Source organism: Chaetodon trifascialis, chromosome 19 (assembly GCF_039877785.1).
Source record: "Chaetodon trifascialis isolate fChaTrf1 chromosome 19, fChaTrf1.hap1, whole genome shotgun sequence".
Classification (NCBI taxonomy): Eukaryota; Metazoa; Chordata; class Actinopteri; order Chaetodontiformes; family Chaetodontidae; genus Chaetodon; species Chaetodon trifascialis.
In genome coordinates, this window is record NC_092074.1 from 8,940,767 (window position 1) to 8,967,587 (window position 26,821).

The window sequence follows — 26,821 nt, forward strand, 5'->3', positions numbered from 1 at the left end:
CACTCTATAGCCTGCAGCTTACAACCCGCAGCACATGCACAGACACATAGGCGCACAAAGACACACATATGCGCCCGTTCAGATGAATGCAAAACTTGGCTGGAGGCTTAAAGCTTTTCCTCCCCGTTGCCTGAGTTTTTCAGCAGCGCTGTGACATTCTGTCCTGACATGTCATTAAAAAGTGTCACAGGTTCTGGGGGAGTGATTTCCGCTGCTCTCTGCCTCCGAACGGGCAGGAGGGACGGAGGCAAGGGAGAGTTGGGATTGATGAGCCAGTGCTGGACCATGCGTGTAAACTCAGCCCTCAGGGTCGCGTAACCTTCTCCTGAGGCATGATGGAAGCAGCCTATTCTCTCTCTCCGCTCTCCTCCTGTCCCACTAGTTGTTTTTGTCGGTCACACATGGGTGGGAGATTTGAGCTTGACCGAGGGCTCAATCACAATTCTGCTGCTTGGATGTCATGCCCATGCATGGAGGCACAAACCACTGGATATCAGATTAAAGCACAGGGACCCTTTTCCTTTCTCCTTTCCTCGTTTCTCACCGTCCCTTTCTATTTCCTCAATCACTGCTCACCCCGTTTCTGTCTTTCAGTCTTGCTCTGTTTCTTTCTCGTGCTCCATCTCTCCTCTCACCCCTCCTTCTCGTCTCCCTCTCTCTTCAGAGACAGGGTGACCCGGGCATCTCGTCTCAGGAACCAGCGAGGTGGGCTGTTCAGACAACCGGGAAAATGTTCCATTTCTTTTTTCTTCTACTTCATCTGAGTAACTCACCTCTGCACCTCTCCATTAGAGTGTGAGATTGCAGGAGTCTGCCGGACTGAGCCGGCTGGAGGTTTTCGATGCAGATGACAGGGATCGCGTGTTCTTCTAAAAACTGTGCATAAGCGTTGTTGTGGCTCCTTGTGAATTTTCAGAAGCACAGAGTGAAATTTTCCTGGATTTATCAGCAGGAGTGTTTGATATCCATGCCATAAAAAGTTCATCCATGCTATTCTTTCTTACAGTCTTAACACCTAAAGTATGCAAACATCTAATCAGCGTCACCATTTGCTCCGAAGCTTTTGTGCTGCACTCAATACTCTACAATCCTCCACTACAAAACACTCAGTAGGCCTGATGGATTTCACCATAATCTCAGAGTGCCGCATATCAAAGGATAAATGCTAAATGCTTAATCCAAAAGGTGAAAAATAAAAATATTGACATATGCGTCTCATAAAAGCAGGTGCCAATAAAGTACCATTGATTACTGAGGTCTGCACCGAATCTGATCCAGCTGATACAAGGCAGTTCCCCCTCTTGCTGGTTGATGAGAAGACATAACTCTGAAAGAATTACTCTTCCACTGATGGACCGGGGTAATTTATCTGATAATAATCTCACCTCCATTTTTAAACAGCTATAAAATATTTTAAAATCACCACCTTTAAATTCATGGTTTCGTGACTGAATCCATAAAAATCTCATGACCTGAGGTTTTTACCTGCTGGATGGATATCTGTCGACAGTGCAGTCCATTTACCTTTTCATGAACGTGAGCTGCCGCTCTGACCTTGAGGCTTATCGATTCCATGGTTATTAAAATTTGACCCACTGTACCTCACTGTCAATACCTATCTAGGAAAAAAAAGCCTTTGATTATGATTAAGAGCCTCTAGGAATAAATCAAGCACCTGTTCTACGTACAGAAAAAGGCTGTTTGTGTTTTTTGTTGGCTTTGCTATGCAGCACAGTGTCTCACAAACAAATGAAGTGTAACTAAGAATAGAGCACATTCTGAGGGCAAAGCACCCCTGGGGATTATGAACAATTGCTGTGTTAGGCTGCATCTGAAGCACAAAGTTGATGAACACTACCGAGAGAGAACGAGGAGTCACTTGTCTGGTTTTTTATGCTGTGCAGCTCTCTGAGCAGACAGGGACAGTCGATAGAACAACCACACTAATGCGGCTCTGCAGACACAGGATCTGTACTGTCAGAGACAGCAAGTGTTTTATCCGCCTTTATTTGGTCATGATGCACGTACACGCGAGCTCGTTTTGGTCAGGCACACTGTAACGTCCCTGCAGAGCAGACACGCGCCTCGCAAACACACTCATCAGCTCTCTTTTTCCTTACCTGCACTCTGGAGCTGGGCTCTTGTTTGATCCACTTGATGACCGTCTCATAGACCAGCTCCTCAGCCTTGGTGTTGAGACTGTCGTTGGACAGATAGGCCACCAGATCCTCCTTGGACACGCTCAAGATCTCCTCTTGTCCTGCCACCTGAAGAATTATGAAATAAACGAGTCACACTCCTTCTGTGACACGTTAATGGTTTACAAACATGTCTGAATTTACCAGCTTTACTTCTGGAGGCACTTCAAACTAAATATACAGAGATTATTTTGCAATTACATTAAGTGCTCTCATTTAAACTCCCTGTAGCCTACGAATAATTCAAGCATTTTGGTTTCCATGCAAAAGCCTGCACGTATGGCAGATTTGATCATTTGTCAGCAAAATTTATTTTCAGATCAGCGTTCTGGTGATCCAGCTACGCAAATGTATCGACCCATTTCCCTTTACTAATTATACAGAGTCATAAAGTGATTGTATTGCCATTCTAAAGAAGGACCCATTTGTCCCCTGTTGAAAGGGAAAACATCAACAACAAGCCTACGTAATGGTCCCTGACTGTACATCTAATTTGATTAGCCATGTTTCCTTATTCCTCTCCTGATGAGATTCTCTTTACTGAACAATAGTCCACTTTGTCAATTGATTACTGCCCATCATTGCTTCCCAGTTGTTTGCAACATTTATCAGAAAGGCTCTAGGACTGAAAGGAAGAGTATGACATTCTGGGAAACAGCCTGATTTGCTTTCTCTGAGAGAAGACCCAGAACACTCTCATATCGGCTAAATATGAAACTAGAGCCAGGAGCTTAGCTTAGCATTAAAGCCTGGCTCCGTCCAAAATTAAATAAAATACACCTACTGGCATCTCTAAAGGTCACCGGTCAACATGTGTCTCATTTGTTTAATGCGCTCAAAGAAATGTAAATGTAATGTAAAGAAAGAAGGAAAGTGGTTCTGAGGGGCGCGACATGTTGTCAGCAGAAAGCTGCGTACAGTACATGTCACAGACAGTACTTATTTCTTTTCATTTTACATGAGCAAAAATGTCACATTCAGTTCAGACACTCAAATAAGATGGTAGACAGCAGATAGAGTGCAATATGTAATAAACAGGGAGTGATTTCTGCTGGCAGCCTCACAGCAGGCTTGGGACATAGCTTATTAATTAGTGAGCTTTAGAGGTGTTTTCCAGTCTTTACATAAAGCTAAGCTATGCTAGGTTTCCTGCTTGAAGCCTCATGTGAAACGGGCAGGAAGGAGTGTGCCATTGCTCCTCTCGTCTACAGTAACTCTCAGCAAGAAAAGCAGGTAAGTCTATTTCCGAACTAAATGTAGAAACTTCATAAATGGTTTTTGACAAATAGTTGTATCCAGTGTCACAGCTGGAGGTTAACTAGAAAGATCATATGTCGATTTTCTTCTTTGATGGCTTGTGAAGAAACCCGCTGTGGCATCAGTGAGCTCAGAAAAGAAGCACACTGTCAAACAAGCAGCAAAGCAGTTTTCTATCCTATGTGATTTTGTGTTATTTGCCCTCTTCTTAAAGTGCAGGAAAGCAGGGATCTTCATTTTTTTGGTGTATATTTCAAAAGCAATGTTCTTATTTTGACATTAGGTTATCTGACAGCTGCTTGGTAAAAAGCACACAGCACAGGACATTGTGTTCTGACAGCAAATCGCATCCTTAGTGGTAAAAGCCTAAAAAGAAGAGGTCATGCATTACTTTTTATTGGCTCTGGGTAGGTTTTGAATGCAAGGTCTTGATCTAACTACAGCAGGAAGTCCAAGCGCAACTCTCCCCTCTGCAATGTAAAGCAGTCTGCAAATGGCAATACTCAAGTACAGTCATTTATTGAGTTACTGATCACTATGGGTATTAACTTTATTATGGTCACGATTTCAATTAAATTTTATTGCAGTGTGCTAATAGTTTTATTTGCTTTTATTCCTTCTGAACTAGCATGCAACTTTGTTCCACACCAATCAATGACTGGACTGCTGGGAAAGATAAATCTCTACCCACCTCAGGGAAGTTCTGCAGCGCAAAAGCTTTGGCCATGTTATGGAGCTCCGTGCAACTCATGGCTTCAGCCATGGCCAGCACTCCCAGGCAGTTAGCTGCAGTCAACTGTTTCTCTGGAGTCGATAAACAAAGTCGGACAGATGTGGAGACAGACAGAAAAAATAAGAAGTCAAAATAAGAAAGAAACAAAGACACGGGCAGATTGATTAAGACAGAGAAAAATCATCAATCAGACATCCATAAAAAGATCAGAGACGCAGAGAGTTACAGAGACAGAAAAAGCGGCCGCAGGTAGCGCAGACCCATAGCCTGTATCTGCCTGAGACTAAGGGAGAACAAGTATAATAACTCAAAACAGCTCCGAGGACAAACAACGGGGGGAATCGATCGCTCACAGCCCAGGCAGGAGGTGGTGGATGGCAGGGAGCGGGATTTGGGATTAGCTGGGCCACTTTAAAGAAGTCCTGTCAGATCTTGGAGTCTACTACACACACTCACACACACACACACACACGCAGAGCTGAGAATATATGAAACTACCCTGATAGCCACGCCAGCAGGGAGAAGGCTTATGCTACCGTCTGTGATCTCTTGTAAGGGTGCAGCATTTAAGGTGGTGTGTCTGTAATTCTATTTTTTTTGTTTTGTTTTGTTTCTTTGTGGCAGTGTAGCGCGCACACACAGGCATGGATCAACTGGGTCAGCGGCCACTGAAAGAGGCCTGATTAAACAATAGCCATCAAACGGAAGCAACGCCAGGCCTTTTATCACTGAAGACAGAGTCTGAGAGTCTTTCCTAAACAAATATCAGCCAGTAAAGGTCACATAACATCTGCTAAATCACAACTAAACAAAAGCCAAACCAAAGACCAAATAAAAATGGGCCACAAGCCGCATCAAAGTGGGGGTTCGGAGCGAAACAAAAGGCTGTCTGAAAATGTCCCATTATGAGCAGATGAGTTATTTCACAGTGCATCTTCGCATACAGACTAGACAGCCAGGTTTCCAGTTGTATTTGCTGCATAAATGTGTGCTACAGAAGGCGCCTGCAATGTGAAAACAGCTGGAAACACCTCCCGCTGTGGCCGAAATCTTAACAACAGCCGAAACTTGGAGCATGTTGCTAATTCACTTTAAATGTGATAATAAAAGAGTCATGCTTTCCCACAGTGGCAGCAGGCGCACGAGAAGTGACTCTGCGAATAAAAGTCAACGTGGTATAAGTAGGTCGAGGAGATGTTTGCCATTTCTCCTCAGTGTATTTGTTACAAACTTCAATAACATCTGACACTGTATCAATTTCTCTGTGCTCAAGGACACACGCTCGCGCCCGCCTTCCTCTCCCTCAAATGTGCTGAAATGTCATGAATCTTGTCGAAGAAGAATGGATTGACGTCTCCCTGGCAATGAAGTCTACAAATGGCTTCCCTGTTTTTTTCCTGGTCTTTTGCCCAAATTGAGAAAAACAAATCAATAGCACGGGCTGCCGGTTCTCTTTTACCTCCTTTTCACTCCTTTCCTGCCGCTGACCTTTTTGCTAACATGAACTTCCCTTGTGTTACAGATACCCCAAACAATTTATTAAATGGAATGCAAAACATGACATTTGCAGCTTTTTGGTTGCCTTTTTGGTTGGTTACCCACTAAAATCTGGAGCATGCCATTTGCTTTTCATGTGACCCCTTGGGCTCCAGTAAGGCCCCTCCCCTCCTTTGCTCCACTTTCCAAACCTTGTCAGAGTATCAATCTGTTTTGCTATTTTTCGATTCCATCACGGTTCAGGCCAGAGGATTTGACATTTAAGTGACAATTGCTGCCTGACCTTTTTATAAATCTGCCCCCGTGCTTGGTCCTGCCCACTGGGACGAGATCAGAGGCACCGTGCCCAACTGAGAGCGTAAGCAGGCAGAATTCTCGCACGGCTGCGAGCTTTGGAAAGACGACAAAAAGGAGTGTGATGCGCCAGAGTTAGGAGGGAAATTTCAGTGCTGCTCAAGACATCCTGCAAGGCCGTGCATAGTGATGAAGCATGACAACGTCTGAAAATACACGAGGCTGCAGACACTGCATGTAGCAGGAAAGGTCGCGCAGGAATATCTGATGTAATGAGCATGCACACTTGCTGATATAAGCGTGTAACACTTCCACACATTCACACACAGCCGCCCTCGTGTTTTCTGAGCTGCTCTTACCTAGGAAGGACACGCAGACTTTGCAGAAGGTGTTGAACTGGAACTTGTTGGCGGCCTCCAGCAGCGTCTTGGCGTTGGCCGAGTCGATGACCAGCGACCCCGTGTAGACGAACTCGAGCAGCAGCTCCAGCACGTCGGCGCTGATGTTGCTCATGTTCAGCTCCAGCACCTCCCCGCTCCGCGTCTCCCCCGATGACCTGACCAACCAATCACGGCAGAGAGAGGCGAGTTAGGGATGCTCTGAGAGGAAAAGCGTGGAGACAAGAACAAAAAGAGGAGAGGGACACAGATACGTGTACGCTACACACGACACCCATAACACACCTGGGCCAGTACGAGAGTGGGGAAAAATAAGAGAATCATTACACAATAAGATAAGAAAGTAAAGTGGAAAAAGGGACAGAAACAGAACTTTCTACTTTTCTATGGGGCTAGCAGATTTGCAACTATAGTGCTGCATCTGAAACAAAATGTCCCCTCTGAACAAAGATTAGGCAAACAAAAGTTATTGCTTTGTTTCAACAGGCATGCTTATCACTTAAGTGTTTTCATGTATGCATAGTTTTAGAGGTGGACATGCATACATGGCAGGGTACATGTGAGCTACCAGACAGGAAACAGAGAGAAAGAAAGTGACAGCACGGTTCATACACTGACATATGACAGAATGTGAAGTATGCTGGTTGAGGCATGTTGTACTGGAGAGCTCTTGCTGTTTGTGAGCCTACACCGCTGCCGTGTGCATCTGGGATATTAAAGTAGGGGTATACACTCCTACTGCAATGGTGTGAGAGGTGCCAGGGAAGGACTTGGATGAGCCAATTAAATAGAATATGATATCCCTTCGTAATGTAGAGCCTGAGATGTGCAGGGAGAGGAGGGCTGCTCTCAGAACTGGGCCACGTTGTGACTTCAACTGGGATCAAATGGCAGAGATTAGTTCACATGCAGGATCCCCGAGGGGAGGTATGAGAGAGTTAAATAACACCTCGCCACCGTGTTTAATGTCCCATATGAAACAATAATCCACTCAAGGGCAAAATAAATGGAATCAAAGCCCCGCAGAATGCATGTCCCCACTACTATGTCTCCCTTCCTGCAGCTATGGACATCCATAAAAAATAAAAAGTAGCCTACATTGAGATAGATGGCGGCAGTTTTTCTTCTGTCACTCATGGCAGTACAATGATAACTCTCTGACTGTTTCTGTGTGTGTGCATGCGTGTGTGTGTATGCGCGTGTGTCTCTTTTCCTTTTCTGTTGGAGCCAGTTTGTTGGATTAGAAATCATGACAAACAGTCAGCATTTAGTGAGACACAGACAGCAAAACAAACAAGATGAGACAGGTAGACAAAATGGTTAGAGTGAAGATGAGAGAGGAGAGGTTAGGGCCGGGGGGTGGGGGTGGGAGGCAGTCGATGAGGAGGAAGCAAAAGGAAGGGTGGCAGGGCGAGACGGTTCTTCCACAGGGAGCCAGCAGCCATCCTTCTGAGGGAGGGGTTGGGTTGTTCCATGACTGTGCCTTGGTCTTTTAAATAAGAGATATCCCCGCCCACCCCCGAAAAAAATCCACCATCACACCTAAACAGAGCCTTTGTCCCCGCTGCAATTATCATCAGTCGCCTGTAGTGTATGAACTGAGACATTAGTCGTCATTTAAAGCGCACTCAGGAGGTGAGAGGGGAGAAGGACATCCAGAAATAAAATAAAAGACAGTGGCATTTGTCTCTGGATGGACATTGGCTGGAAAAACCAAGGTAGTTACTCTTTTTCCTCCTGCAAAGCAAAAAGCCACATAGTGTTATTGCCCTTTTTCCGCACAAAGCCCTGCAGTGGGGGCAGGTAGTAAGACAGAAAAGAGGGAAGGGGAGTGTCGTTCAGGGTTAAAGTGATGGAGGGAGGTGGGGAAGAAGAGGCGAGGGGGGGGAGCTAAAAATAAAGGAAGAGCATGCTCATCAACCTGCTCAATTAGTGCAATAGGAACAAGCTCGAGTGGCAGTTTGTTTTGTCTGAGCACTTATGTTATGGAAATGACTTTTCTGGAGCTTCTTAAAGAGGTGGATATTTATGCTGCGTCTGATTGCAGACTTGAATTTAAATAGTGACAGAGGGAGGCAGGGAGGACAGGAGAGACAGAGGAGGAGAGATAGGGCGAGGAGGGGGAAAAAAGATGGGCACACTCAGGCAAAGAAATTTGTTTGTGAAAAATGCACCACTTATTCAAGAGGAAGTCTTAAAATCAGCAGAGACTGTCAAAATGGTGGTGAGCAGAGGCGGAGAGGAAGGAGGGGAGTTGTAACACACACACACACACACACACACACACACACACACACACACACACACACACACACACACACACACACACACACACACACATGCACACACACACAATTCCTAATACATCCTTCAACCTAAAAAAAGCCCATTTTATGGGGAATACATTTAGCTTGTTCTTACAAGACCATCTATTCCGTGGAAGCACATACACTACCAAGATGTGTTAAGATAGAAGCTTATTCAGATGCAAAGCCTGCACTTTCTGGGCTAAAAATGGCTTGCATTTACATGTTCTGTCACAACATCAATCAGGCATAAATCATAAAAATAAACAAGCATAATGTGGCTGCTTTATCAGAGTTGGGATTCATGTTTCGCTCATGTTTGCTTTGTGGTGCTGAGGCCACGGTATTCCATCCATAACATCAGGTGTGATACGGGAGACTTCAAGGCTATGTGGCAGGAACAAGTCCAGCTTGTGTCAGATGCTCTGAAGGACAGAAAGGACAGGGTGACAGGTGGAGAGTTTAAAAGCCCAAACCTCCGTCCAAGTGTGAACACAGGGCCATCAGCGTGAGAGGAAAAGCTGAGCGTGGACATTGGAGTGACAGAACTCTTGATACAAAAACCTTACTTAAAAAGTTTATCTTGAGGAGCAATGGCAGAAAATGAAAAGAACCCAACCATCTGCAAGAGCCAGTGGGTTAGAAAGCGACGTTCATTCTGCAATCTTAAACACTTTTTGTGACGTCACCAAAGGCTTGCTGCTTCACCATCACAGGGTCAGTTCAGCAAAATGAAAAAGGCATTTTCTTACCCACCATAAGTGGTATCAAGCCGTGCAGACAGTTTTTATTTGACCAGGTTTGCAAAAAAATCGATCTGTGAAATTTCTGCCATCACCCAAATACAATGGAGGCCAGTGCAATTTCATTTGTGGTGCTCACAGCATTACAAAAAAAAAACAAAAACAAAAAAAAAACAAAACACAGCAATATCTATATCCAAAAAGATTACTGTGGGTAATCCACTCTTGACTCTTGGATGATAACTTGAATGAAGTGCAACAGCTAGCCGTACAGTATATGGCAATTTAGGGGTGTTGATTACGCTAATGATCAAATCTCACAAACGAGCACCTACTCAGGAACAGGTGGCCTTCATCAGGCTGAGATCAGCCACTGACGGCGACACTCGTGTGAGAAAACCTCACAGCAAAAAGGATAACCATACGAAAACGTTGTTGCATGAGGCCTGCTGTTACTGAAAAGAACCTGCTGTCATGTTTCAATGCTGTGAGCAATACTGCACTGTTGTATATGAGTAGCTGCAGAAAGCACAGACATAGATATCTCCAAAAAAAAAAAAAAAAAACCCAAAGCTCTCTGCATGGTTAGATATCACTAAGTGAGACAATATGACTTGAAATTTGGGTGAACTGAACCTTTAAATACAGCTTGTCAGAACAACGTTGCTACCTGAAATTTGAGTATTACAGTGTCCTGTCTTCCCCTCAGGCTGAACGGAGCAGCAGAGGGCTGAAGAGCGCACTCAGGGCTCAGCTGCAGTGTTCACACGAGGCCGACACTGTAAAGGGCTTTAACACAGCTCTCTACCCATCTCATAGTCATAACACTCTCTGACTCACGAGCATGGAAAACTCATGGGTCGACGGGGAGAGGAGAAGGGAGAGAAACAAATGGCATGAAAGCATGTGTCAGGACTGCTCAAAGAATCTGGAGCTTTTTACATTACTGTGGTGGGGAGATGCAGAGGCCATAAATTAAATGCCTGCAGAGCACACTTATTGGAAAATCCTGAGGGGTAAAATGGAATTACCGGAGATGATCTGTCTCCATGCACTGTGCACCGGCCCTTTAAAGGGTAGGGTAATAGGTTTTTGGGTGGGGGCGAGGGCGGACGTGCGCGTACATTTTGGAACGGCATTACATCCTTCAGCTATCGCGGGGTGAGATGACAGGTCGAATGAACGCGTACTGTAGGGGAGGCCTGAATACTTGAGGGTGGGCAGTGAGGGAGCACAGTGGAAAGATGGAGATTTTGTTGAAGACTGAGCATCTGAGAAGATTTGAAATTTGCCAGATAGAGGCACCGTCTTCAAATGTCTTTGAAAACTCATACCTACTGTGACTGAAGTGTAGCTCCCAAAGAGGTTTTTTTTTTTTTTTTTTCCCAAACATTTTTTGTAATTACTTTGCCATTCCATGCTGCTACATTTTGGCTTTTTGCCAATTAAGCCTTCAGTTTCTTCAGTGAGTCGCTGGGTTGGTTGGTGTGTATCTGTGTGCGCGTGTGTAGGCCAGGGAAAAGAAATGTGATGTGCACTCCCTCACCGTCCTGTTTTACATCTCTACTTTCTTTCAGACTAATGGCAGCCTGCCTGGATAACACACAAGAATTATGTCCTTGCATCCTACGCACACACACGCGCGCGCGCACACACACACACACACACACACAGTAAAGCATGCGTGCAATAAAACATGCGCGCGCACTTCATGTCAAGTACATTTGCACAAACACACAGTTTGCCGATTTCAAGCACATAATGCGCGCACACACACACACACACCGTGGTGGTTTAAGAGCTGACAGGGGGTCTGAATGGCAGTGAATGCCTCCTGAATGAGATGGGCGAGGGAGGGTGGGCGGAATAAAGAGCATATAAGGAGATGAAGTCTCTCTCTCTCTTATTTGACCTCATAAAGACGTGGACAGTGGCGAGCCACGTGTAGCCTCAGCATAACTCCAGCTGCACTGAAAGAGTGACCTGAGCTGCACATGGGAGGCCGTAACTCAATGACAGACAGGCCTTTGGCTCTCTTTGCTCCTCTCTGACCGAGCTTGTGACACTCTCGCCTGGCTGCAAACCCCTCACAGCTACGACCAAAATCCTCTCCTCCTCTCCCCTTCCTGCTCTCTGCCTGATCTCGCTCAGATTCATTTGTTTTTGCTCTTTCTGTCCTTTTCTCGTCAAATTTCCACTTCTGTCATGCTCTCATTACCATGAAGTCAAGGTGGCGCATGTCTTATAAGACTAACAGTCACTGTTGACAGTGTCGTGTTAGCATAACACATGATAATGACGAACCAAAGACATCTTCCAAAATGAAAAATTAGTGTTACAAATTCATTACATACTCTCCAGTGTGAAGTCAAATGAGAAGACTTCTATTTTACACGTAATTTCAAGAAAAATGACAGTGTTATGACAATAAATCAAGGCAGTCTTACAATTAATTAACCAATTAATGAGAACTTGCTCTATTAAACTGTCAAATTAAACAAGAAAAATCAGACAGTGAAGGCAACAGCAGGCATGAGGATGAGCTTGATGAAATTCAGCCCGCTCCTCTGGGAGCCTCGGTGTATTTCAGGGGCCCTGTCTCTACGCATAAATGATGTGGTTTTGTCCCGGATAAGAGGCACGGGCGAGACAATCTGATAGACAGGTTGACCAGCATGGGGGCTTCAGTTCCCGCCAAAGTCACTTCAGTCTCTAAGGAATCTTCTATGCTATTGTGAAGGTCAAAAGTCTCTTTTTTATTCATGGGGTGTGTACGAGTGTAGCTGTCATGGAGATGAGCGGTCCAAGTACAGACGCTGCTCTGTGGCTCTTTCTACCTCTGTTCTCTCTCTGGTCTCCCTCACTCCGTTGCCATTCAGGAGGAACAAGTGTATCGGCAGCAAGTGAAGAGGCCGCGGCGGCTGATAAGCAGCGCTCCGCTCTCTGATGAGCTCGCAGTGGAGGCAGCGTGGCTGCGGGGCAAAGAGGCAAACTCCCCGAAGGCATTCCAGCGACTGCCTGTGTCTTTCTGTTTGTCTTTGTCTTCGCTCGGCACTTCATCCCTGGCCATGCAAGCCGGTACAAACAAACGCTCGCGCACAAACACACACACAAACAACACCAAGGCAGCAAAACAACTTTGGGTCCAGGGGACTCTCAATCAAGCCGAAAAAACCTGCAAGGATTTGAAGTAAGGATGAGGACATTAGGGAATTATGGTATTCCCACCCCGGAAAACAAGGCAGATAAAAAACAGACATACTTGCGCTATCACACAGTGCACAGTCATACTTGCGCACACACGTCTAGAGACACTAAAAAGGTCTGTAGCTCACACACACGCACACACACACACACACATATATGCAGACGGGCAAACCACGGGAACAAAACAGCCCGTGAAGACAAAAAAATATGGAGTATGAAGGGCAGAATACTAGGGGAATACTTAGATCCACATCAAATGAATACATTAGTGAAGGGTGGTGTTAACCTGTGAAAGTGGTGGTTCAGTAAGCTGTCTTAGATGTGCCTTTGTTTTGTCCTTTGTTTCTGACTTTTTTATTACACTAACCAAGATTTATTAGCATATGAAAAGGCTGTTTTGCAGCAAAAACTCAAGAATTAGCAACAGAAAAATATGGTAGCTTGGGAGACAAAAATCCCTCTGCCCACAGAAGACAGCGTGGCTTTGGCGATTTACCACCCAAAGTGTAGAGTGTGTGATTCTTTTGTTTTGGCCCTTCGGTGAGTTTTAAAACATCCCCAGTCATGGAACATTTTCACTGCTCATTAAAATGGAAATGTGGTTAAACTGCCCTACATGGGGAGGAAAGGTAATGACGAGGGTTGACCTTTTTTCTCCAGTTTCAGATACATTCATTTGAGCGGGAAGAGGAAGGAATGGCTGCTGGCCCTGTGTTAGGAACCAAAGTCTTCACACACCTGCAAGAGAGAGAGGGGAAGGGAAAAAAAAAAAGGAAAAAAAAAAAAAGCGACACAAATGCGCCCTATGAAAAGAACAGATTCGATCAACAGCTGGTGGGAGGGGAAGCGAAGGCAAACCTTTTCACCAGGTCCTTGAAATACAAGCTGCAGGAAGCTAGAACATTTTGGTGGACTTCAAACTCTTTGCCTTCAACAATAATTTTCAGGTCTGTAAACTCTTTCGCTCTGCGCTGCTGGTTCAGCTCCTTCAACATCTCTGTAGAACAAGAAAAAGAAACAGACAACGCCACATGTGGGTTTAGAATTTCCTGGCTTCCATACATACATGAGCAACAATAGCATGGCAACGAGAAACACAGCAAAATGTTGAAAAGTGCAGATTGTGGGACACAGTATTGCTGGCCAGTCTTAAGGAACAACGTTCATTTAATGATAGAGAGGAAGTGACAGATTTCATCAGACATTTCAGCAAAGGCAGAGTGAGATGTGTATAGAAATATGTAGCATAAGAGAGCACATGTAAGACGGGAATAATTCATATCATATTCTATACCACACCAAGGAACATACAATACCCAAAGTATGCTAGTGGATAACACACACCTAGCATTGAGATCATAATTATGAGAAAAGACACTAGTATAAGTGTATTTGACTTCTGTAAATTTACACTGCAGCGCTAGAGCCTCATTGAAGGGAAGCTGAATGAGATAAAAAAAAAAAAAAGGTGTGGGCTGCAAACGGATACACTGTCAATGCATTATTCATAGCGAAAATAAAATTCTTTGGCCTCTTGCAAGTGCCCTGCTCGGTGAAGAGTTGACCTTCAAATGTCGCTCAATGAGAGAACAATTGCTTATCCCCAAATCCGAACACCCGCTCTGCTCCTCTCTCTGTCTCTCTCTAAGAGAAACTCCCCCCTCCCACCCTTGTCTTCCTCTCTGTAAAGAAATAAAAACTAGAAAAACAGGGACGAGGAATCTGAGAAAACGTGCTCGGAGCAAACCGACGTGCTGTTGAAGGCCACAGTACACAATGAGTTGTATAATGCGGTGTAGCAGCACCATGTTAGGCCTGGCCTTACTGTAGCGTTGGGTCGGAGGCACTTGTTTCTCTGCGTCTTAATGAGGCACCATGAGGGGATGCTGAGAGTGAAAATCAGCAGGAGACCAGCAACTTGTTCTACAGCCTTAGGCGGGAATAACCAACAGTGCAGCGCTGTTAATCTCCTATCGAGAATGCCACTAAAAGGGAGCACTAAGAGATTCAAATAGCAAGCTACAGACATGATAATGTGGAACGTTATGATTACAGTACAGAGGGAGCCAGCTTCCATAATGTTGTCTTTGAACGTGCAGAGTATTTCAGAGAGACTGCGGGCTGCGATGCACAGTAAACATCTATTGGCACAAAGCGCGGTCTGTGATGTATAAAGGCACATATTCCACGCTGGGGAAAGATTAATACAAGAGACACGATGATTTAGATAAGAAAAGGTGGCAAATCATCCCTTCATCAGCACAGAGGGTTATTTTTCTTGAATCTTGTCTGGACGGAGCCTTCACAGCTGTCTGGCCATTAAATGTGGAAAACTGATCGGACTTGTGATCGTATTGGGGACACCCAAGCTGAAATGAAGGAGTTTGTCTTTTTCATCCTGAAAGAGGTCTGTGTTCACGCCAGACTCAAAGCAGGGATTTAATTAACCTGGAATGACACTCGCCCCTCTATTTGGCTGAAATATCCACTCATTTAGCTCCTTCCATTCTCCTGACTGACACTGGGAGCTCAGCTCTGAATTAATTCGCTAGATGAAATTATACAGTATAAAGACACATGACAAATAAGGTGCAATTCAGAGGCAGGGCTTTGGTAAAAGCCTTTTTCTGTGAGCGGCGCATCCTTCAGAGTTATCGCATCAACGAATAAACGGTCAGAAAGAAAATGACCCGGTTATTAAACACGCTGAATACCAAATGGGGGGAAAAACAACAATGGATACAATTTTTGACAATATGTCTGTTGTACATTAACGAGATGCACAGCTGCATGGTCAGAGCGAGCCGTACACATGCACACGCGAACACAAAGGCCGGCGATCGCCTTGTCTTTCATCCATCTCTCTCCGCTCTCCACATTCCACTCCACTGCTGCTTGTCAGTTGGCCAGTTATCTGATTACTGTGTGGGCATGGACTGTGAATAGTGAATACACAGTAGTTTTGAGTTTGCATTAGTGAATCTCCAGCGACCGATATGGCTCTCACCTCCAATCAGCCACACCGCATACCATCCATTTGCCCCCGAGAATAGAGAAAGTGAGAGGGGGAGACAGAGAACTCCACTTGTCAGCAAACAATGGCCGCCTCCCTCGGAGCTGTGCAGACACACCTGAATGCGTGATGGAAAAGCTAATTATGGCTTCTGGGGGGTGGATGGGTGGATGGATAGATGTGTGGGCCCCCCCCCAAGAACACCTCATCACCACCAGGGACCATGAAACTGCACATGGCACCCCCATTCTCAGGTTTGGCATGGAGCGTGGTGAGGCACAGCCATGTTCAATGGGACCACGGCGGCTCTGAAACACCAAATGTCTCAATACTCTTCAAGGGAAGTCTCTCGAGGAGAGTCCAGATGGATAAAAAAGTGGTGAGGTTTGTTTTGGGGGGAGTACACAGAAATTCTCACAGGGGTATACTGTGCTGCAGTCCTCAAGTATATCATGGACTGCCAACAGTGATGAAATGTGCTAGCGTAGTTTCCTGCCCCAAAGCCGTTTACAATAATAACAAGGCCCTGAGCTGGCTCTTCATGATTGGTTGACACACCGCACAGGGGGTATGAACACAGTGCCAGCTCCGCTCTTCAGCCTAGTAACTCTTCTGTCAAACGTCCTGGCCAATGCCGTCCTCCGCGATTTCCAGTAACCTATCAGTGCGCGCCATGCCTCTCTACTGTAAGGTGCAGCAAGTCGCCTACTGAGCCGTGATAGGCTGCTGCAGAAGGGCAACGCAGCACGCCATTGGTGGCTGAACTTGGAGCCATTTTAGGGCTCTACATGGATTTCACGTGCCTCTGTGGACCCACCATTTTGTGGTTACACCAAAATTTTTAATTGAGAGACATCTTCATGAGCTCAGAATATGTTCTGTATTTTTTCTTTTTCAGGAGCTGGCCAACTTGCCTGAGCTGCTGTGTGCAATGTGCTGGAAAGTCAAGGGCAGAAACGGTGTAGAAACGTCTGTATTGCAGCAAAACACAGCGGGACAAAGCAGGTTAATCATTGTGACCGCTGAGAGGACGAACCGAGAGTTTTTATTTTCCTCTGAAAACAAAATGGCTCAAACGGTTTCTGAAATACAAAATTTATAAAAATAACTAGAAATTTCTCACAACACACTCATTCAAGTTTTCAGTTAGTTTGCGCTTAAATTTATGACTCTGTATCGCTGTAATGCATCTTTAAAATGTTTAGACTTCTACAGCATTACTTTTCATAAGAAACCAACCAACGAGTTGACCAAATAGAAAATAAGAACGAGGGGTGAAACAATGAAAAATATTCTCTCTATATTTTTTATATTATCTTTAAAAACTCTTCCAGAGCACGTAGAAGGAGATAATATCGCGTCTGAAGTACTGCATGCATAGAAAATACAGCAAAATACTTTTTCCCAAATTTGGAGGAGAATTGTTCCTCTAACCGCTCGTTTTCCTTCGCATCATTTCTGATGAATCTCATGTTTCTGCAGCACAAGCAAACATACGACGGTTCACATTTCTCCAGCTGGACGGCACTCAATGAGCAGCAGAAAGGACACTGATGAGCTCACTTCTCTACTCTCAACCATCAATTCCCACCAACACTCGCAGCTTAATTACCCAGAACAAACCAGGCTAGCTGATAATAATTCAGTGTTAAACTCTGCCATGATGGGCTCTCTTAAGCTGGGAGAAGGCTATGGTGGAACATATCTTTTTTACTGAAGTGGTGATCATTTTTCACACCTTATATGAAAATGAAATGAAATGACTTTTTATCTTCGAAGCGACGAGATGATAAAGCTATAAAGCTGTTCTTTTATTAATATTTTCTTTGTGCTTGTGCTCTATGGGATGGGAAAAAACCCTTAAATCATTTCAAATGAATAAAAATGAATCAAACTAGATGACATACTGACTTTTTAAGTAGTACATGCTGTATCTGTATTTAGTACAAATAATTGCGTTTTTTTCATAAACCAATCACATTAAACGCTAAAAATAAAGGTGATTTAAATACATTCACAATTCCGATTATATTATTAGAAATGTGTTTGTATTCCGTGGTAATCAGTGCCACCATGACCAAAACGATAAAAATAAATAAACACATAAATACCTGATAATGATTATCTGTAAAACTGCATCAAAGATCAAAAGATCTTTTAATGCTAACCTTAAAAATAATTTAAAAAAAGAATGATTTCCTCACATTTTACCATTGACATGATGATTGCTTTTCATTAAATTACAATTTTGCAAACTTAAATAATTAAAAGGAACGTTGATTTTCAGCACTGGCCCAGGACAGACTGAGGGAGTCCGATCAAAATAGGCTTCCTCGTACAAAAAACCCTTTTGATAAGAAGGGATGTTTGAGAAATTCCATTTCAAAGAATAACTTGCAACAGAATAAGAAGAGTGGGCCAAGAGTATGATTCATAGTAAATGCACACAAAAGAAATCTTTTCCAAGCAAAAAGCTTTCAGTGTTGGGCTGCCACAAAAAAATGTCTTTCCCTGCAGAGAACAGAGGGCCTGAAACCCCACAGTGGAACACGACACGATAATGTCAGGAGGATTTATGAGGGATATTCCCATGTGAAGTGGCACACTAATCATAAAATAGAATAAGGATGAATGAACGATCAGATATTAATTATGGGTTCAGTTGTTGTTGTCACAGCTTCCAAAACTAGATCTGAGCAGCAGGCAGATGGATATTTGGAAAAGGCTGCTTTTTCTCTGCAGACTTTGATAAGGCAAAAACACTTTCAATGGCTTCCCTGTTTCTAACTGCACACGTTAAATACACCCACGCGCAGCATTCAGGCAGAGAGATGGTCAAAAGTTCACTATCAGCACAAGTTGTTGGATCGTGTAATCTCTATTCTGCAACCTCGAGTCCAAAAGAGGCGGCCAAAAGACTCAATTTCAGCTCTGATGCCAAGGAGCCATTTGTACAAAAGCTTCTTAAAGAATGCCTTGACTGGCTGATACATGTCTCCTTTTTTTATTTTATTTTTTTTTTCCCTTTCTCTATCATAGTTAAAAAGGAAGTAAAAGATTTGTGCAGCTCAGATGACAGGCTTTTGTGAGCAAGCTTCTAAAAGAGCAAAAGTCTAATAACACAGAGCTGAAAGTTGGAACTATAGGAAAGCGTTTCAGAAAGAGAAGCCGAAAAATATGGATTTCTGTCGCGTATAATTACACAATGTAAAGGTCTAAATGTGAAAAAAAAATCAACATAAATCCTCATTGCCATTTTACATGTTTCTGTGGGATTTAATTATTTTAGCATTCCATTTGTTATGCTCCAAAGCTGAATTCTATTAAATTTAATTTGCACGTTTGCTTCATCTAACTCAAATCTCTATGTTGGCATAAAGATTTGTTGATGTTAGTCTTTATATTACATTTTCTTATTATTTTACATACATATTACTTCACTTGCGCCCATTAAGTGGAACTTGTGTCATTCATGGGAATTGCTTGTAATTCATAAATCAAAATGTACTCATTTTCCATTAAGTTTTACTTCTTCTGGAAGTAGTATTTTTTTTTATGTTAAATGCTGTACATTTTAGATCATTTCGCAATATTCCTGGATACCTGGTAACACAATAACAAGCTGTAAATTTCTGCAATAAAAACTAAATAAATCTAAGTGAAATAAATAAAAACAACTTTTTTAAATCATCACCTACATGTTGTTAGTTTTTTACAGTATTTTTTGATATAGCCGATATTTGACTGAATCAATGCAAAAACAGTTTATATTTGAAATACAATTCTTTAATTCAAAATGTCTTTTCTTATGTTGGCAATTTCAAATTTTTAACAAGATATTCCAGTACACTGTAAAATCCCTGGGATTTCAATCCTGTCAGCACAAAAGGGAGCAAAGAGGCGTCCACTCTTCAAAAGGAAAGTTTCCCTTTTAACACCAACCCCTTCAGCTCGGGTCATTTCATTTCAAAAGCAATGGCGGTTAAATGTCAGGCTTTAGCAGGTGCAAAATGTCATGAACACCAATCAGGCCACTCGTCTTGATGCCATCTTCTGCACAAACGATGCTTGACGTAGATAAAAGTCCACAGATCTCATGTGTGCCACAATCTAGTCTAGCTCTCTTTCAAGGTGAAATGACTCTCTAAAACATACCTCTAACAATCACCGCCACATTCATTTCTGGAGACGTCTCAACAGTTTATGCCTACTCCCAGCAAATCAGCTCATGCAAGGCATCAGAAATCCTTGAGACCCCTTGAGTCTCTAGCTGTCCTGATTTCAGTCTGCAAGGGGGCAGTGGCACCATATAGCCTTGCAGAATAGTCCATGATGAGGACGCTTTATTTTTCCCCTGCTCGAATCTGCTGAGCTGAGCCGCTTGAGCCTCAGCACTGCCGTCAAAGAGCCTGGACTGAGCCGAGGGGAGACACTATGACAGAGAAAAGGCAAATGGGAAAGAGAGTGTGAGGACCTTGGGCCCCTCAAAGACGCTGTCTGGGGCCTTTGTTGCCTTCTCCAATAGGCACGCAAGAAAAGACCTGAAGTAGCAAAAAAAAGCTCTGCTCTGTCCTGCACTGCACACTCAAACCTCTACATAGTATACCCTCTGGACCACTGGTCAAGATGTGCATGCACACACACACATGCAAGCAAGCAATTGGCACTAGTAGAACAAAGTCAAGGCAAATAAAAGTACAAGCTCAGAGGAGGAAGAACAACAAGAAACAAATAGAGGCCTGGGAGCATCCGTGCGGCCTGCTGCAACAGCGTGACAGCATGTCATGCAGTGTTCTCCTGCCCTTTGTTTTCGTGTGTAGTGGGAAGAGGAGAAATTGTCTGGTCCCTAGATGGTGCAGTGGCTTCCTCGTTAGCCAGGCGGGGGGGACAGTAGGTGACAAGCGGTCATACTTGCTGAAACAATTTTTGACAAGAGGATACTCCTTTGGCGGGCGAACAAGAGCTCTTCCTTCCTTCAGGTGCTGCAAAGTCTGGTCAAAGTGTTAAAAAAAAAAGAAAAAGAAGAAGAAGCTGCAGACTTTTTAAACGTATACTGAAATGGCAGAAGTTGCCTATGACTGTCCTCTGAAGGCAGAGGCAGAAATATGTACTGTGCGCATACACTGCATGTTACAAGTCGGGCTGGTTACAGTTCACAGGAGGCTAAAATTTACATTCAGTGCTGCAGTTATGACATTACAGCTCAAAGAATCTCCTCCCTGGCTGATGCAGCTATTTTAAACCACAGTTCATAAAAAAAAAAAAAAAAAAACTGGTAGCAGAGTTACTGCTCCCGAAACAAAATTTAGGAGAGGGAGGAGGTTTTTTTTGGAAAATGGTTGCCTAAGAAACTGCAGTGAGCCTTAGCTTGTCTGCGTTACTTCCATTTCACTGAGCTTATGTTATCGAAAAATGGACAAAAAGTTAAAAAAAAAAAAAAAAAAAGTTACATTTTTGAGAGCGGGGACTTCCTGTCTAAAAATGTAATATGTTAAAAATGCACAACTCCTGATGTCAGCAGATCAGTAAGTCACAGTTTCTACAAGGACGTATGCAGATTAAGAGTCAGAAATATATGTTTTACAGCTAATTAAAACATAATCGTGTGTGCTCAGGATTTTGCTCACTGTGCCTTTGTAATACTGCAATATAAACATAAAATGCTTTTATTTTGGAGAAAAAATGCATGCATTTCATTTTTTCCTTTAAAGACACATTAAATAACAGAAAACGTGTCACCAGAATAGATGAGCTCAAGCTAAACATCAAATAAAATTCATTAAACCCATTTTTTCACAACTTTGACTGCCATACATTTTTCTCCACTCCGCTGTGGAAAAAGCCAAAAATGAAAGAGTAAAGCATATGCTGCTTCTCTTTGCCATCAACGAGGAGTCTAACCTACAACAGATGCACCACGAGAATAACTTTTCCACAAGAATAACTGGGACATGACTCTTGTTCCAAAATAATTCAAAGGAGGAGCGTAGACTTGATTCCAGCTGAAGGCATTTTAAATTAAAAAAAAAACAAATCAAGCCATGATGCCTGTTTTCACTTCCAATTAAAAATGTTCCAAAGGAATCAGAGGCACTCAAAAGTGTTTGGCTAGAAACTGAGTCTTAATTAGGGGGTGCAGAGGTAATACTGGTTGTGCTGATGGCTGCCACCAGGTCAGGTACCATGACAGGAGAGACCAGGAGACTGAAAAGGACCAAAAAGCAATAAAAGGAATATGTATAATTTCATGGACTTTAACGCTAGTAAGCACCAATGACACATCATCAAAGATGTGTATAGATTTATATTCCTGGAAACCTATTTTTTCTTTCTGTGTGTGTGTGTGTGTGTGTGTGTGTGTGTGTGTGGTCCCTTTATAGCTTTGTGACACATCTTCACCAGTGCAGCACTCCTCACTTGGCTGTTTTCAACCCTGTTTTTGGACCTGCAGGAATGTGAAAGTCAATATGGTGCCAACCTACTAATGTGACAACCCTGACCAACTGTTTGTTAAGATACTCTGATTGTATATTTTCCATCGAACACGACTGAAATAAAACACCCGTTCAGGCAGGGACACGCAAACGGAAATGCTGTTTTCATCTTTAATGCTTTAGCAAGTGGAAAACAGCTTGGTGCTAACTTAATGCTAGCCACCTGTTTCGTCTGTTGACCAGCATCTCTCAGCATAAGTGGAGCGCTGAGCTGACGACAGCTTCACATAAGCAAGTTGCACGCCGACCTGCTTTGACTCTGAACGAAAGAAATTTGACGCACCACAAGTGACCCAATGACACTTGTCATCCCCCACACAGCTTCTCGCATTCTCAACACAAATATAGCCTATTTCTGAGAACACGACTTTAACAACCAATTCAAGGTTTTCTTGCCCTGCGTCGTAAATGTCACATCTCAGTAACTTGGACATGGCAGAAAATACACTCGCTCATATGATTCATTTCACTTAATTGGATTTATATAATGCCAAATCACAGCTAAAAGTTGTCTCAGGAGACTTCTAGAATATATTCATTAAAGTACACATACCTACCAATTCCCCCATGGCAACAGTAGCAATCAAAAACTTCCTTTCTAAGAGGCAGAACCAGGCTGTGGGTCACCTGCCATCTGCCTCGACCAATGGGATCTGAGCTAAACACCTGGATGTCTCTGACAGCATCTTGAAGGCAGCTTAATGTTACTTTGTTCGGTTGATGTGTTCAGAAACGTATCAATGTCAGTCCTCCGCCAGGTCTGCACAGACAGAAAAAAGGTCAAACTCACAAAATAAAGTGAGCGGGGCAGAAAGATGGATTAATGGGACGTGATGAACAGCGAATTAACGACCAATTAGAAATTAATTCATTCAATGAACGGCCCTGAAGATAAGCAGCAGTCGCTCCTGTTCCCCTGCTGCTGGAAGCCAACAGAGGTGTGCAGTGGGGATGAAGGCTGATTGGTTGAATGACAGCCAATTGTAAGGCTGGCCAAAGACAGCCAATCACACAACAGACAACTACAGTATTTAGCAACAAAAAGAAGCACATGTGCCAAAATGCTGAGATGAGCCACAGAAGGCAGCGAGTTGCTAAATGAAAGTATTTAATACAAACAAGAGTTCTTGATGTCACACCTGAATGTTGCTGCTGAACTGTTTCTGTGGCCCACAGACGTATTTACATTTCCAGAAGGCATTAGCTAAATAGTTCCATAGCAACCACCTTTGATTGGACAATTTATATTTCCTCTATTACTTTGAGCATTTTGCAAATTGCTTGTTGAAATGAAGCAATACGGCCACGCAAATGATTCCTTCCAAAAACTAATAATGGATTTAGATAAATGGGTTGATAGCCACGCTGATTAATCATCTATTCATAGATCACAATTACTCTTAAATGCCTTAACATGGAGATTCTAACATCTTACTGTGGCATTTATCTTTCTCGGCAAGAATCCCCTGGTGTGAGTTGGACGGAGGAGCTTAAAGAAAAGAAAATCCAAGGACTCTTTACTTTTAATAAGATCTGCTTTTGGGTTCTGAGATAAAATGTTTCAGAAAATACACGCATGCTCAAAAAAGCCCACTTTTCTATTCCTCAGACCAAGCTTAAGCCTTGAATTTGTGGAGTGGCTTGTTTGTCATAGTGCCAAAGAGGCAAGATGCCAATACGGACATTATTTTTTTTTTTAGTTAATTTATTTATCTTTTTAAACAGACTGCCACATGAAATTATAAAAGTGTACTGGGCCTCGTCACAGATTAGGAAACACTGTGCTTATGGAGCATTAGGGAGGCTGTCATTTTAAAACTCAGAAACACGCGAGCGCTGACGCAGAGAGACACATGCAGCCATGTATGTGCAGAATCAAAGCACACCTGAATGTCCCTGCATGCACGCACGCACGCACGCACGCACGCACAAACACACACTCACTCGACTTTCGGCAAGACAATGTCATAAGAGGATAATCCTAATAACAATGTTGTGCTTGTGATGAGTCACTGGCTGGTGTAGATAACATACTGTATGCTTAGAGGAGATTTGATTAAAACTGAGTGGCCGTGCAACACTTCTCCATCTTCCTTTTTAATTAAATTGCAAACTTGCTATTTCATATAAATTACTGCAAGGGCCAAAGTTCTGTCTAACCCACATTATAAAGCCCGGTGGAAAAACAGGGCTAATTGAGTGAAATGAATCATCTGGACACAGGTCTTGTGCATCAGTATGAATGCAACCTTTCAGAGAACATCTGCACGAACTATGTTTCATTTGTGCTTCACCTTGAGAGGGCTGACTGATGATCCAAGTTCTTCTGGAGCATCTGGTTGTGCACGTGACCGACCCGGAGCGTGTCGCACCGAACGGAGAGCTGCTCGGTGCAAACAAACGCCGCTTTCTGTTGGATCGCTTCTGTTCCAGGCACTCACTGAGACTGAGATTTGACCTTAAACCGCAAACATCACGACTTAATATCAAACTTGTCTCCAGGCCCTCAGTCAGGTAGCCTGCACACTCTGGCATTTCATCATCCAAAGTCTGAGTTTTCACCTGATTGGAAGCAGCAGTGGGAGAAAACAGTCACGACACACCGTGCTGTCTTTTGAAACTCTCCGTACAAAACTAAACTTAACTTGTAATCATTAAAGCTGTCTGTTGGCCTTCGTACACAATACAGTTTATAATGAACAAGGGCACGTCCATGAGAGGACACACAGCTGTTGTAAGGAGCTGAGCTCGTGATTAGAGAGGCATTACCAACTAGCTGTGGAGGTGTACTGTGAGGCAGCAGAGCATTTTACAGCCATTACAGCAATAATCCAGGTGTTATAAAGCCAAATGATTGCAACCTGGGTCCAAAAGTCCAAAGTTTAGTTATTCAATATTTAGATTTTTACACTCCAATCTGCACTTTTAACTTCTTCTCAATATGAAGATTTTAGTGAGTCAACCCAGCATAAAGTCGCTCTGTACCTCAAGGTCTCTAACAAAGCCACTACAAAAACACTGTCACACAAGAAGTAGGGTACTTGAATATACAGTTTCTTGCATTAGCAGCCTGTCAACTCAGAAGTGCAAGCTGACAAAAAGAGCTTTGAGTGATCAAAAAGTTTGTGAGTGGGACAGAGCCCAGTCACTGCTGTCGTTCGGAGGATGAAATGAAGCTGTGCCAGCTTGGCAGGTGACACTGACATCAAAATCGCTCTGTTTGGCAGACGTTACAGCGCGACCATAAATACAACAAACGTTCAGTCCAGGTTGGACTAGTCCTCATGCATGAAATATGAATATGGAAGTAACGTGCGCACGGAACAGCTGTGAGGTTGTTTTACCTTTCTGAGTATTCGAAGGGCAACCTCAAATAAAGCGAAGTGCAAACTCCACTTAAGTACTAATTAAAAGTTTTAAGTTACATCCTCCTCCAACTGCAGCTTGGGACCAGCAGCATCAGCTGCGCCAAGATCTCTGCTGCGCCTCACATTTAGGACCCGGGCACGTACCAGCGGCCGAGTTCAGATGCCAGCGTATGTGTGAGAGAATGTAGATATGCTCGCCAGCTTGTCTTACACCTCGACTGCGTTTATGAGTTTGGTTTGTGTACATTCCCTGCAAGCTTTGCACATGGGCGATACTTGCCTCTATGGGCTACATTTCCTCCAAGTTGACCCTAAACAGCGGGACAACTACACAAACAGAAAAACAACAACAAGGAGAAAGAAAAAAAATATTCCCATGTCACCCCAGCAGCTTAAGATAAATGTCACATCTCCCCCTGAAGACAATGTGTGTTTACTGGGTAACTTTGCGAAAGTCACAGCAGCCCGAGCAGAAAGGTTAGTGGTGGGGTTAGGTTGTATGTGGGAGTCTTCTCAGCAGACTGCACACCTGAGATGAGCTCCCGGAGCCTGCGGTGGAGTCAGGCGAGTAATCTTTGCATTCCATCAGGCTTCTTTTTCCCTCTCTCCTTTCTTTCATTCCTCCTCCTCTTCCTCCTCTCCTCCTTTCCGTTTGCTTCTCTCTTTCTCTATCTCTCTCCCGGGATAGAAAACAATCTATTAGAAGACTGGACTGCCCCACAAATTCTGATTTTCGTCCAGCATGCTCCGGTGCTTATGTATCGCAGATGTGTCCTTGTCACGTTTTAATATAAGTTTAACGCTCTAATACAATACTGTCTATGCTGCACAACAGCAATCTGCATTTCATAAGAAAGCAATGTCCGTGTATGAGAGGGAGGAGTGGGTACAATGACTACTGTAACAGAATTATGATAATAATCAACACCATAATTCAGAGCTGTAGCCTCTAGCAACAAAACACATTCAGTAAAATAGGACAATAGCGCGCCGCTGTTCTCGACATCTCACCGCGCTCTATCTTACTGCTAAGGAAGACTTTAAGTCTATCAAGCTTACACAGTGTACCGCGAGCCTACAAAGATCTCTTGATTGCAATTCAGACCATTATCATTTGTCTAAGTCAGAGAAGAATTATATATCTTCACATGCTAAGCCTGTTGCTCTGCTCTAAGTCTGTGGAATAATGAGTTGAAGCGGGGGGGCATTCTGGCTAATGTCTGGTCCTGTCATTAATATTTATTAGATGCCCCGAATGCTTTTAAAAGTTTCTTGGTACGCAAAAACTTTGACTATCCACTCAGATAAGTGAG

The 26,821-nt window shown here is 43.5% G+C and overlaps 1 protein-coding gene across 3 annotated transcripts in view; it reads right to left on the minus strand.

Moving 5' to 3' along the window:
• The window catches only part of LOC139347433 (kelch-like protein 29), a 194,185-nt gene that overhangs the window by 57,864 nt on the left and 109,500 nt on the right, over positions 1-26,821 (minus strand). For all 3 annotated transcript variants that reach the window (XM_070987045.1, XM_070987043.1, XM_070987046.1), the window contains 4 exons: positions 13,492-13,630; positions 6,339-6,535; positions 4,147-4,259; positions 2,121-2,267 (listed from right to left, as the gene is read on the minus strand). In XM_070987045.1, the coding sequence (XP_070843146.1) occupies positions 2,121-2,267; positions 4,147-4,259; positions 6,339-6,535; positions 13,492-13,630 (596 nt within the window). The remainder of the gene's footprint in view (positions 1-2,120; positions 2,268-4,146; positions 4,260-6,338; positions 6,536-13,491; positions 13,631-26,821) is intronic.